This window comes from Biomphalaria glabrata, chromosome 10 (genome assembly GCF_947242115.1).
Source record: "Biomphalaria glabrata chromosome 10, xgBioGlab47.1, whole genome shotgun sequence".
Taxonomy (NCBI): domain Eukaryota; kingdom Metazoa; phylum Mollusca; class Gastropoda; family Planorbidae; genus Biomphalaria; species Biomphalaria glabrata.
The window spans coordinates 24,867,501-24,882,131 of NC_074720.1; the positions used below are offsets into that span (position 1 = coordinate 24,867,501).

General features: G+C 40.8%; 2 protein-coding genes across 5 annotated transcripts in view; both read left to right on the plus strand.

Annotated features, from left to right (window-relative positions):
* LOC129928594 (zinc finger BED domain-containing protein 4-like) overlaps positions 1–14,631 on the plus strand; it is a 243,276-nt gene that overhangs the window by 176,254 nt on the left and 52,391 nt on the right. The window lies entirely within an intron of this gene.
* Positions 1–14,631, plus strand: part of LOC106071006 (vinculin-like) — a 135,814-nt gene that overhangs the window by 67,410 nt on the left and 53,773 nt on the right. For all 4 annotated transcript variants that reach the window (XM_056043292.1, XM_056043291.1, XM_056043293.1 and 1 more), the window contains 2 exons: positions 7,675–7,826; positions 11,520–11,697. In XM_056043292.1, coding sequence (XP_055899267.1) covers positions 7,675–7,826; positions 11,520–11,697 — 330 coding nt within the window. The remainder of the gene's footprint in view (positions 1–7,674; positions 7,827–11,519; positions 11,698–14,631) is intronic.

The following is a 14,631-nucleotide window of genomic DNA, read 5'->3' on the forward strand; positions in this document are numbered from 1 at the left end:
CAGCTGATACCTTTGCTAGCAAGCTACTAAGTATAGCCAGGAAAGTTGTACCCCTAACCTCTGCAAATCCAAAACGGCCTATCAAACCATGGTTTGATACAGCTTGCAAAAGTGCTATTGGCGATAGGAAAAAACGACTGGCTGCATTTATAAAGAATCCTTCCCAGGAAAACCTAAAGCTATTCAGGATAGCTAGAGCAAAGGCTAGACAAACCATACGGTCAGCCAAAAGGAATTCCTGGAGAAGTTTTGTCGGCAGTCTGGATGCCAAAACTTCTGCTAGAGCGGTTTGGAAGGCAGTAAGGCGAATCAAAGGGAAAGAATCAAATGCAATAGGGCATTTGAAAAACCAAGGACGAACTGTCACGTCCCCCAGAGAAATAGCTGACTGCCTTGCATCCTCAATAGCAGAAAAATCATCCACTGCACACTACACGCCAGAGTTCCAAAAAGTCAAAACCAGGGAGGAAAGACACCCCATTGATTTCAGGTCAGAGAACAATGAAGACTACAACAAACCGTTCTCGCTTGAGGAACTGAGGGAATCGCTGGACAAGTCACATGACACAGCGCCTGGAGAAGACGAAATCCATTACCAGTTCCTCAAGCACCTTCCCGAACCCTCATTGGCAGTCCTGCTAGGGGTCTATAACTGTGTGTGGCAAACAGGCGCTTTCCCAAACAGCTGGAGGAAAGCCACAGTAATACTGATACCTAAACCGGGAAGAGACGGCTCTGATCCAGCTAACTATCGACCAATAGCACTAACAAGCTGCATCTGCAAAACCATGGAAAGAATGATTAACAGTAGGCTGGTCAGGTACCTGGAAAGGAATAAAGTGATCTCAAACTACCAGTGCGGATTCCGGCAGGGGCGGACAACAACTGACCACCTGGTAAGGCTGGAAGCTTATATTAGAAATGCATTACTCAGAAGAGAACATCTAGTAGCTGTATTCTTCGATATAGAAAAGGCCTATGACACAACCTGGAAACATGGCATTCTACGTGACCTGGCGCTTATGGGGCTTAAGGGACACCTCCCCCGTTTTGTGGAGGAATTCCTGAAAGATCGAAAATTTCAGGTTCGAGTGGGCAACTCCGCTTCTGACACTCATGACCAGGAAATGGGTGTACCCCAGGGCAGCATTCTGTCAGTCACCCTGTTCAACATTAAAATAAATAGCATCATAAATGCGCTGTCCCCTGGCATAGAGTGCTCTTTGTATGTTGATGACTTTGTCATTCTCACTTATGGGAAAAACATGAACACCTTAGAAAGAAAATTACAGTTATGTTTAAACAAAATTCAGGGTTGGGCAAACTATAATGGTTTCAAATTCTCAGACTCCAAAACAGTTAGTATGCATTATTGTAATCTAAGGGGACTCCACCCAGACCCTGAACTATTTATACACAAAAAGAAGATCCCTGTCGTGAAAACTACAAAATTTTTAGGCCTCACCTTAGATTCCAAATTTAATTTTCTCCCCCACATTAAGGAACTTAAGAAGAAATGCCAAAAGTCATTAAACATACTAAGAGTACTCAGCCATACGGACTGGGGAGCTGACAGAGATACCTTGCTGCTGCTCTATCGGAGTCTAATTCGATCCAAGCTAGACTATGGATCCATAATATATGGAGCAGCAAGGAAGTCGTACCTAAAAATACTGGAACCAATACAAAATGCTGCCCTGCGTCTCTGTCTCGGCGCGTTTCGTACATCACCTATCCCAAGTCTCCATGTGGAGGCTGGAGAACTCCCCATGGATATAAGAATGAAAAAGCTTGCAATGCAGTATATAGTCAAGCTAAAATCCAACCCCACGAACCCTGCTTTTGACTCCATATTTAACCCCACAGAGGTAGAATTATACAATCGAAGGCCTAACGTCATACAGCCGTTGGGCCTTCGAATGAGAGAACCCATCCAAAATTTAACCCCACCCATTGACCAAATCTCTAAAATAGAAACCCCTCAGAACCCTCCTTGGCTAATGAATAAACCCAAATTAAATTTATCCCTCCTCAATTTCAAAAAAGAAAATACAGACCCAAGCATACTACAAGTCCACTTTAGGGAACTGCAGGAGAGCTACGGAGATTGTGGCACCATCTACACAGACGGATCCAAAATGGAGGGAAAGGTCACGTGTGCCTGCTCCTTTCGGAACAAAACAATCTCCCGTAGACTCCCCGATGGCTGCTCCATCTTTACGGCCGAATTGCACGTAATATTGCTTGCACTTATGGCCGTAAAAGCATCAGAAAGGAGGAAATTTATAATCTGCTCCGACTCCAAATCTGCATTGCAAGCTTTGGGGCGGATGAAGACTGACATCCCATTGGTACATAAGAGCCTGAAGCTGTTGGACCAAATAACAGCCGACCGTAGGGATGTCACCTTCATCTGGGTCCCCTCCCATGTTGGCATTGAGGGAAACGAAGCCGCAGACAGAGAAGCAAAGAGAGCCCTAAATCATGCGGTGTCAGGAACCCAAATTCCCTACTCGGACCTGAGACAAAGTATTGCCTCTGCCACCTATCGAGAGTGGCAGAACCGATGGGAGGCTGAGACTCACAGTAAACTCAGGCAGATTGTGGCGGATGTCAGGTGGCGGCCCACATCTAAGGGTCTGACAAGGCGTGGTAGCACGACCATGTCCAGACTTAGGATTGGCCACACCTACATCACGCACTCTTTTGTACTGAAGAAAGAGGAGCCCCCACTTTGTGAGTACTGTGACTCTCGCCTCACCGTGGAACATATCCTCGTTGATTGCCCCAGATACCAGGATGTCAGGGCGAAATATTTTAGAGTCACTAATTTAAATACACTATTTGATAATGTCGACCCTGGGAAGGTACTGGGCTTTATCCGGGAAGTGGGGCTATCTACGAAGATCTGATTTATGAATTTGTGAACATGCACTATTTACATTAGATTTTTACCAAATATTTAAATTTTTACTACCTTTACTATTTTAACTGTGAATAGACCTTGATTTTAATGATATGACTGTATAGAATCTGGCCCTGTTGTTTAGAGAGAGAGTAGTCCTTAAAGGACTGCAGGCACGACATGGCCTAAATTGTGCCGATGTGCCTCAAATCAAACAAACAAACGCTATCGGCATTGCCCGCCTATTCGACAGCCCACCTGTCAGCTTATTAGATGGGACGTCCCTATAGACTCAGATCTGTGCGAGACGTCATAGCTACGCCAAAACCTCTGCAACTCACTGGACTGATCCTGTCATTACGCTGCCCACGGCAGATCAGCTCTGCCCGCAGTAACCTTTTCCCCATGGTAGCCGGCCACCCGCCCTACTGTGCCCAATACAGATATCAGAACTTTGGATTGAGACTCCACAAGAACTGAATCACCGGCGTCCCTCTATCTGCTAGAGCGCCACCTCCAGCTGCAGAACCTCAAGCCAGGACACAGCCAGCGGCGACATCAACAGGAAAACCAGCTAAGTCAGAGGACAAATTGACATACTCTCTTATTAAGTGCAAGAGTGATGATTAAACATAGTATTCACTAGAGATAAATGCAAACCCTCCCCTTTTTATTATTATCTGTAAATATTTATGTAAATAAATATTCTTTTTTTTTAACTTTGCATCTTTCTTTCATTGCTTGTCACGTTGCGTGCCTGCTTCCGATTTATATGCTGACGGGTTGGGGTGTGATAGCTTTAAAAATAATCATCCCCTAGACATTAAACGCGCCAAACACACGTCACATTTCCCCACCTGTCACAAATGGGTACTTTGCAGTTCATCGGCGCCTGTTCCAAAAGTTTCAGTATAAACAGCGGCGTTAAAAAAGGATGTGTACTGGCCTCAACCCTCTTCAGAAAACTCTTTTCACTGCTAATCCACTATGCATTTGACAAATTCACCAAAGGCATCTACCGCCATTCCAGAATTGATGACGAACTTATTAATATTGCCAGACTGAGAGCCAAAACTAAAATCAGAACTATAATATGCTATTTGCGGAGGATGCACTGGTATTGGCATGCTAAATAGAGGGGCTTCAGTCACTAATGTCTTGTTTGTTTCAGTCCTCTTAAGAGTATAGCCTAACCATTAGCATGAAGAAAACAAATGTTAAGGGATCACCTGCTACAGCACCACCCTCAATCCTCATTGACGATAACAAGCTGGATGCCACAAATGAATTTTGCTACCTTGGATCTAAATCAAGGTGACCTGTCTCTAGAAGAGATCAAAGAAATAATAATAATAGTAATAATAATAATAATAATCTTTATTATCCGTAAGGAAATTTGTCTTACAATTTGTGCATTACACCAAATAAAAGAAGAGATTTAAAAAAAACACAAATGGAAGGCTGCATTGACTTTCGCTAGACTTAGACTAAGTGTTTGGGAGAACTAGAAACTCACTACAACAACAAAGAAAATGGAGGTCTACAAGGCATGGGTTCATGACTACCTATGCAAAGCAAGAGAGAAAACTTAAATTCATTCCACATGCGCTGGCTTCGAAGGATCTTAAAAATCACATGGGAAGAGAGAGAGTGCAATACTGAGATCCTTGCTTTTTTAATTAGTCCATTAAGTCTATGTCTTTGTGCCAGTGAAGTATTACCATACCAGCAGGTGATGGCAAGGTTGATTAGACTGCTGATAATTTCTGTGTAGAAAAGTTTGATTATTGTTTTCTCTGTGTTAAATTTTCTTAGCTTTCTGAGATAGAAGAGTCACTGGTGAATTATTGTGTAAAGGTTTTGACAGTGTTCACTCCATTTCAGTTTGTTGTTGATAGTTGTACCTATATATTCATATTCTTGTACTTGTTCTATGGTTTGGTTATTTATCTGAATTTCGGTCTTTGTTTTTCCTAAAATCAATAATCATTTCTTTAGTTTTCTGAACAATTAAATTAGAAAGTTATCTATACACTGTCAGGTGTGTTTTGTCCTCGCGCTCATCTAGGGTATGATGTACTTCGCCTGGCTCCTCACCTGAACAGTGTTTATTAACTTTATGCCGGGGTTATAATTTAGCCTTGGCTCGTCTGCCTGGGCACCCTAACAGTCTAGCAATCAATTTATGCAATAAATATCCAGGAACGAATAAACCAAATATTAACGTATACTAGTGAATAACAATATTGCATATAACAACAAAGGTTTAATGAGTTAATGATATATATGATATTTTGAGGCATACATTAATACATCAATGGCAATTACAACTTATATTCAAAGGACTATAGCACACCTTAATCTCAGTGCCATAGTCAATCAGGCCTCACAACGCCAACCCAACGCCACGGGCAATAGTCAACTACCAAGCCTACAACTCAGACTTGACTCCAGCAGAGTCCCAAGCCTGCGTCCCTAGATAAGAAAAATACACACTCCTGTGATACCGCCATTCTCACGATTATAAAAGAAACGAATTTAGATCTACGGACATGGTTTAATGGGTGCAGGTTGTCTTTAAGAATCATGAGTGTTTTGGAAATGCATCTTTCTTGAAAAAGCTCTTCAAGAGATGGTAGCTATATTTGAGTGATATACGATGCTTTTTTAATTAGTCCATTAAGTCTATGTCTTTGTGCCAGTGATAGTAAAATAAACTAACTTACCCAATACTGGGGAAGAACACCACACAGATAACTCAATCTCAAGGCACACCAAGAGACTCATCTCAAGGCACAACAAGAGAACAATGACACTAATATAGCGCATCCTTAGGAACAGAACTAATAAAACCTTATGGTGCTCAAAAGAAAATACCAAACAAGATGCGCACGACATACACCATTGGTAAAAGGTGTTAATTGCTGAATGGTACATATTTTCCTCACCTGCAATAAGGCCAATGATTGCTGTGTCGTCAGCAAATTTTATGATGTCATAGTGCATCGGAAACTGGATGTATGCTTGCATAGGATTATGTAATATATTTAATTTATACATGTATTTGGTCTGAAAACTATAAACAATACAATAGCAGCATTAATGAGTTTGAAATGAATAAATTATTAAATGTGTTGGAAAATATTATGCATTACTTATAGATTACAGACGTTACTTGAAAAAAAAAAGATATTAGGTCCGACACTTTTCATGTGTTAATCTAGTCATACATGTTGTTCTGTGACTTAAACTCTAAGTCGTTGGTTTTCCTGTCTGAATCAGGCAACCCATTCCATTAAAAGATTAGAGAAAGCTCTTGCTTCGTCCTAGTGCATTCTCAAAAACAAAGCGAATTGTATATGAATATACCATGACCAATTATTTAAAATATAAATCTCCTTTCCTTAAATATCCGATGTGACAGCGCTATATAAAAGCAGATAATTATTTTAAGAATTTCCGTCATTAATGACTTGATATATTGTGAATGAGTATGACATTAGTTATAATAGCAAAAGAAATACACCATTTACATTTAGGTCTAGACTTGTTTGTTGTTTTTTTAAACATACAATAATAAATTTGTGTGTGTGTAAGCTTCACTGTTGTATTTTTAGATTTATTTTATTAAAAATAAACGAAATGAACATGAACGCTTTTTCTTTACAAATTGCAGAAAGAAGAACTCCATATTCATATTGAGTTGTGAATAAGTTGTGTGGTTTGCAATTTCGCGGCTGTGTGTTTTGAAGTTAATTTCTATTAAGTAGGCTATTGCTAAAGAGCTAATTGTCGCCCCTGCTGTGTTGCATCAATGTTTTCTAACTTATCCTCTCTCATCCCTTGTTTTTGGCAACATTGTCAATGGAACCATCAAAAGACGGGGGAGGGAAGGAACAAATGGGAGAGCCATCAAACGTCCATGCTGACCAGCAAAATGATTAGGCCATACACAATCTCCAAGACATCAAAGCAGTGTTGAAGTTCATGCCACTCGAACATAGTAAAAGTATGGTCTAACGTTTTGCAAATGATAATACATACAGTGAATAGTGTAAATTTTTTTATATTCTTTTTGAATTGCAAACAAAAATAATTGTAAAAATAAAAAAATAAAATAAAACTTGTTCGAGCATCTGTGTCTTAAAAAAAAGTTGTCTGCATTGAAAAACAAAATTTCTTTGGTTGCAACCAGACCGGCCCACCAGGCGTTTGCCCATATAGCCAGTCCGCCCATCTGTCTCATACCAAGAGTGACAAGATCTTTGGGAAGCCAAGACCACAATAAACTGAAACAAATTGTGGCATATGTCAGGTGGTGTCCAACAAATAAAAATCCAACAGGACATAGAAGCATGACCATGTCCAGACCTAGGAGTGGCCACACCTACATCACATACTCCTTTGTACTGAGAAGAGAGGAGCCAGGCCTTTAGAAGAAAATATTTTAATTTGAAGAACTTTAAAACATTGTTTGATATTGTCATCCTGGGAAAGTACTAGATTTTATCCAGGTAGTAGAACTGACTGCTAAAATTTAAGAGAGTTGAGAGTTTGGGGCATATAAATATGTTGTGTAATTTTAAATGTTATTTCTGTACTTTTTGAATAGAGGAGGGAGTCCTACAAGGACTAAGGGCATGACGTGGTTTATATTGTTCCGATGTGCCATAAAATCTTAAATCTAAATCTCATAAACTATGTAAACTTTTCTTTGTAACAAACAATTATTAATTTAATATCACAGTGTAACATGGTCTTCTTTTCAGGAACTCTGGGACGAGAAGAAAATTTTGAAGCTAAAGTTCGCAACTTTCTAGATCATGCCAATCGGCTTGCAGACACTGCTAATTCAGTTGCTACTGCAGGTGGTTGTAGAAACAAACAGACAGTTGAAGCAATTTTTAAAAATTCAAACCAGGTAAATAATAAGTAGTAATTTGTGATAGGCAACACCCATGTGCATAAATATTTTACATACATAAGATGTTGTGATCCCTAGGTCTGGACACTGGCACTAGCTGGATATGATACTGACACAAAAAAGGAACATTAGAAATATACTGCTGACACGTAGCTACAAAAAGCACGGATTGTGATACTGATCATACTTTAGTGTCCTGCCGGACAAGACTGCTGTCAATTAAGATCCACACATCACAAGGAAAAGGAAAACTACGCCTGAATACCACTAGCACGAAAAAATCATGATCTTCGCACCGAATTTGAGAACAAATTAGAGGAAGCTTTTAAAAACTTGTCAGTGACTGAGATAGAATAAAGCTAGACTCCAAAAATTTCTATTTTAACCTGTTGTTACTTACCTGAGATCAAAGGTTGTCATGATCAGATGTGTCAGTGGGAATAAGCTACCATTGTCTATAAAATACTCCTAAAGGCATGCGTCTCAGATAGCCTCTGACAACTAAGTCCAGCACTTGGCCTGCTCGTGTGGCTTAGATACTAGGCCCAGCGAAACTGCTCTTACTAACAGGTGAAGGGGTGAATGCAGATATCTGGGACCAGAAACCCGGGAGCTCGTCAGGCAGATGGAGTTCATCAGCCTAGTAAGGCTATTCATCTAGGAGAGGGGTACTCTTACTTCAAACCCCGCTGCCTTCTGGTACTAAGGCTTCAGGAAACAACCTCGAGGAAAAATCCCTCCAGCAGATTCTGCAACTGAGTTGGTGCCAAATGTAGCTTAACTTTGGATCCCATCAGCAAGGTCGATAGATGGACAATGACGCATGTGCCAGCCATGACCCCTTTATCTAAGTCTTAGGAATGCGCCCCAGAGAGGAAACTCTGGTGCTACTGCAAAGGGACTAAAACAACAAGTTAGAAAACAGTTACGGGTTATAAGTCCAACTTGATTGGTGTAATGTATGGATACGACAGGTTGTCTCTTGACATTGGGAGAGGTCTTCGCACCTCACTGATCAGCTACCATCCGCCTTTACCTGGGCAGCCCCCAGACAGTTAGATGCTGATCCGTCACAGCATGCTTAGAGCTTAGTTTAAAACGATAAATAGGCTGAAAACTTGCACCAAGAATGAAAATGAATAAGAAAATCCCTGTCATGCGACTGACCACATAAAACGTCAGAACAATGTGTCCTGGTCTTACAGATGACCTATGGCATGTCGATGATGCAATAAAGATGACAATCATAAACAACGAGCTGAAAAGACTACGCATTGACATTGCAACTCTCCAAGAAACCCAGACTGGCATGCTTTGCGAGGCTGATTACACTTTCTTTTGGAAAGGAAAAGCACAGGATGAGACGTGAATGCATGGTGTAGGCTTTGCTGTCAAGAACAGTTTACTTCCCACGATAGTCATTCTAATTAATGCCTATGCCCCACACTATGTTCACTTCAGGATGACAAAGACAAGTTTTATGAAGACCTCAAAGAAGCCATTGAGATCATTCCTCAAAAAGAGCACATTCAATGGAGAGTAGGATCAGATCACACTACCTGGTCAGACTGCCTTAGGCTTTTTGAAATCGGCAGGATGAATGTGAACGGACAAAGACTGCTTGAATTCTGCTTGAATTCTGCGCATACCTTAAGTTCTGCATTACCAACACATACTTCAGGACAAAATCACAGCACTGTGTCTCATAGAGATATCCTAGGTCTGGGCATGGGCACCAGCTGGACATGATACTGACAGGAAAAGGGACATCAGAAACATACTGCATTCAAAGGGCAGACTGTGATACTGATCATGCTTTAGTGTCCTGCCAGACAAACTGCTGCTTACTAAGATCCACACATCACAGGGAAAAAGAAAACCACACCTGAATACTACAAGCATAAACAATCCTGATCTTTGCAAGGAATTTACAAACAAATTAGAGGAAGCTTTTAAAAACTTCTCAGTGACTGAGGTAAAAAAAATGCTGAACCTTCTTATGTGATTCTATGTACCTTCGATGAAGTCCAGTAGGGAATCGGCGCCGGAGGCGCCATTATCCCGTTGATGGTTAGAAAGGCTTTTATCCAACCACCAGGCCTGGACATGGGGCTCTTCACCCCTGTCCTGTCTGAGGGCACCCAACGGTAGGCGGCCATATCGGTTGACTGGGCCAGACCGGGCCATGCCGTGTACACAGCGCACCGTCCCCGAATCTTAAGTCACCCGCTATAAGTGTCAGGGACAGCGCTAACTGCGGGGAGCTTGTCTCATATTCCTATAATGTAACCGCCACTGTTCCGTGCAAGGGCCGCCAATCCAGCAATCTGGAACTGATGATGACCCCCTTTGTGGAACGGCGTGGCGGACTTTATGGACTGGGTTGCAGGTTACTTGTTCCATCCCCACCCCGAGTGAGATAAAAAAAACAAAAGCTCACCCAGGGAGACCTGCTAGAAGGCCTGGTTCGCTACTCGTTCTTAGCCTGTCCAGATCCATCCACCTCTGGATGTTTCCACCGGAGGGCCACGCTGAGGCGATGGGTAGCTGGAATATCCTCCGGGATTCTATGTACCAAACATCATCACTGGTCTTTGGGAACAAAACAAAGAAAAATGAGGACTGGTTTCAAGCAAGTCTGCCAGAAGTGGAAACTGCCAGTAGAAACGAGAGTTGTCATGCTAAACTACAAGAGTGAGCCCACCCCAAGCAGCTTACAGGTGCTCAGATCTACATGAAACAATGCCCAAACAATAGCAAGGCAGTGGGCTAACAAATACTGGCAGGACCTATGTGAAAACATCCAATCTTGTGCCGACTGTGGTTACATCAGAGGACTATACAAGGGCATGAAAAAAGCCTTTGGACCTCACACCAGCAAGTGTGCCACGTTCAAGTTAAAAGATGGTTCAATCATCAGTGATCTGGCATTGCAAATGGAGCAATGGGTAGAGCACTATGCACAATTATACAGATTAAAAATGCCATCTTGCCAACTGCTTTCAATCACTTACAGTTTTGAATGAATTAGACAAAATTCTCTCAGAAAGGAAACTGAGCACAGCCATTGACATGCTTGCACACGGAAAAGCACCCAGAGGAGATGATATTCCTGCAGAACCCATTCAGGCTGGACAGCATGCCCTAATCAAGCCACTCCATGAACTGCTAAGCTTGTACTGGGAGCAAGAAATGGTCCCCCAGGAATTAAAGGATTCAGGCATTCAAAATTTACAAAATAAGCGTGACTGTGCCAATTTTAACAGTTATAGAGGCATTTCACTTTTTAGCATAGTTGGAAAAGCTTATGCTAGAGTCATACTGAAATGAAAAAAAAAGAACCCCCTCCTGTCAAAATTATGTGGGAGAACCAAAGGAAACAAATATGGGTGGATCTTCCTTTTTGTTGAAAGTCAATATGAAAAAAAAGGAGGAAGGCTGATCAAATTAAACAGTATATACCTTGGGAAAAAATCAATGGGCGTAGCTATTGTGGAATGCTAGTGTGTATATATATATACCGGGTATATATATACTGGGTATATGTAAAAGGGGAAAATATGAATGATAAACATGCATTGTTTTGATGATCATTAATTATTGTTTGCTTATATTTTTTCCCTCAAAGTATCTATAAATTGTAGTAATCTATCAATATTAAAATATTGGTTGATTCTTTTTGTTTTATAGATCAAAGATTTGACACCTCAGGTCATCAATGCTGCTAGGGTCCTTTTTTCAAATCCTAACAACCAAGCAGCTGTTGAACATTTTGACTTGTTGAAGAAGCAGTGGTCAGATAATATGGATAGACTAAGAAATCTTGTTGATGAAGCTGTGGATTCTGAAGCACTCATCAGGGCTGAAGGTTGGTTTTGTTTTTTGTTTTTTTCAAATTAGTGATGATATTATAATTGTAATTATTGTGCACTTAATTCTTTCCTGAAAAGATTTTTCAAAGCATTTGCAGCCTAAATGTTTTTTTTATCAAATAGAAAAAGAGCATTTTTATTGATACCCATAATAATAAATACAATTTATACTAATATTAGCTATAATATAATCTATTTGAAATGGACATCAGTATTGGAGGTGAAAAGATGGCAAGTGTTAGAAGCTTTAAATACCTAGGAACTAATCCTTAACTAATGGCCAGAATTGCAAAGTCGATAGCATCACTTGCAAAGCTGAAAACTATCTGGAATGACAACAGCATAGTGCTCGGCACTAATATCAGACTAATGCACTCCTTGGTCATGGCCACTTTCTTGTATGCTTGGGAATCTTGGATACTAACTACAGAATCGTTCATCGTGGTTTGATAATGACCAAGTCTGTCATCCAGGGGGCTGAGGGCTGTGCACTGGGGTTTTGTGCCTCATCATGTCGCTGGCGAGACCTCTGTGAGCCTGGAAAGTTTGACTGGACACTTGGCGGGTTATTCTAGCTGGAGCTTTTTTTTTCTGATGCTTTTCTTCTGCCAGAGCTGTTGTCCTCTGCAATTTGTGCGCCAGTTTTCACAGCACAATGCTATGATGCTCTATCATGTGCTTCCATCTCCCAGGTGGCAGGGTCAATGTTGAAGGCTTTCAGAGAAGCTTTGAGGGTGTCCCTGAAGTGTTTTCTTAGTCCACCTTGTGAGCACTTCCCTTCCCTTAATTTGCCACACAGGAGTCATTTAGGGATACAGGAGTCTTCCATTCTGCAGATGTGGCCTGCCCATCACAGATGGGACTACATCAGGATTTTTTGGATGCTTTGCAGGCCCACTCTTCAAAGGACTTCAGTATCAGGTATTTTTTCTTGCCATTTAACATTCAATATTTTTCTGAGACAGATGTGGAAGTTTAGTTTTTTTGCTTGTTTTCTATATGCAATCCACATTTTTGAGGCATAGAGCTATGTAGGGTGGATGATAGCTCAATAGAAATCTTTGTGCTTGTGGTAATACCTTGTCTATTCTTAACATTTTTAGACAGTCTGCAATAGGATGCACTGGGCTTGGGGATACACAAGTTGAAATCATTATCTATGTTTCCCTTTCTGGAGAGTGTAGGTGAATCTGTCTACTGTATTTATTTCCCCTTGTTATGTAAAGGGAGAGTGATCCTTAAAGGATTACGGGCACGACATGGCCTAAATTGTGCCTATCCTAATCTCAAAACTCAAAACTCAAACTGCATTTATTTCCTGTCCTTTTATCTTAATGATTGGATCCAAATAGGCTTTACATGGAGTAGGCAAATATAAAACTTCAGTTTTTGTTGTGTTTATAGTGAGGCTGAAGTCTGAGTCGCATGCCATTAGAGTATTTTATAGACAATGGGAGCATATCCCAATCGACACCCTCTAGCCATGAAAACCTTTGATTGATTTGACCAAGGCTTTGACCTTGTCAGTAGAAGCGGTATGTTTGCTGTATTACAGACAATCAATCCAAAATAAGCCAAGGATACTAGTGTCAGATTTTCATGAAATGCAGGGCACTGTACAGTTTGACAGTTTCCCTAGGCCATTCTCATCAAAAGCAGAGTAAAACAAGGTTGTGTTCTGCCTCCAACACTATTTGGAATTTTCTACCACAGTAGATCTGATGGAAAGCTTTTTAACTGAAAGCCAAAACAAAGAGACAGTGTATCTTGATTAGGGAACTGCTGTTCGTCAATGATGCTGCACTCAATCTCATTCACAAGAAGGATTACAAAGGCTATTGAATGCTTTGGTAACTGCTTGTCAAGAGCTTAGACTTACTATAAGCCTCTCTAAGACCGAAGTCATGGCACAAGACGTTGTTATACATCGTGATACATATTGGAAATGACACCGTTACAGTCAGCAGGAATTCCCCTACTTGGAATCAACAATCGCCAGCAACCTAGATTTAGACACTGAGCTGACAAAAAGAATAGGAAAGGCTTCTGCAGCAATGGCAAAACTCTCCAAGCGTGTCTGGGAAAGTGCCAAATATGGCAACAAAAATCTTAGTCTACAATGCCTATATTGTAAATTTTAGTCTACAATGCCTGTGTTGTGAGCATTTTTCTTTACAGTAGTGAGACCTGGTCGACATACATGTGTCAAGAGCATAGAATAAATAGCTTTCACTTATGCTGCCTGTGATGCATAATGTGCATCTCCTGGAGGGATCATGTCTCCAAACAGGATGTTTTGAAACTGACCAATATGCACAGCATCTATCCTCTTTAAAAAAAATGACACAGAGAAGACTACACTGGCATGCCAGATGGAAGAATCCCTTAAGACAGACTGTGCATGCTGGTACGAACTTCACCAAGAGCAAAAGAAACTAAGCATACATGCACAAAATGTGCATGCTCTTGAAAAGTCAATGACGATGCTCTGCAGATCATTTTCAGAGCAGGCAATTAGGGCATGGTCATCAGCAAATAGCAGGTCCCTGCAGACGGAAAAGATTGTCTCTCGAGACGTAAAATGCCACAGAGAGATTGTATAGATGAACAATTATTGTCTTTAAGGTCTATGGTATTGACTCTTATTTCCACGTAATTTAAAAACAGCTTATGAAGTCTTTCAATCAGGGCTTGTCCACATTTTTTTTTTAACCTCTGCGGAATGGAGTCAGCTTCTGAGGCTTTTCACTTGTAAGTTGTTGAATGGCAAGATCAGTTTCCTTTAGTGTAGTGGGTCATCCATTTTCTCATTTATTGGTACTTGCTGTAACCTGTCTATGTCATTTATTATGGAAGGTGTATAGAGAACCTTTTCAAAGTGCTCAGCCCAGTATTTCAGGATTTCTTCCATATCTGTCAATAGCTTTGTC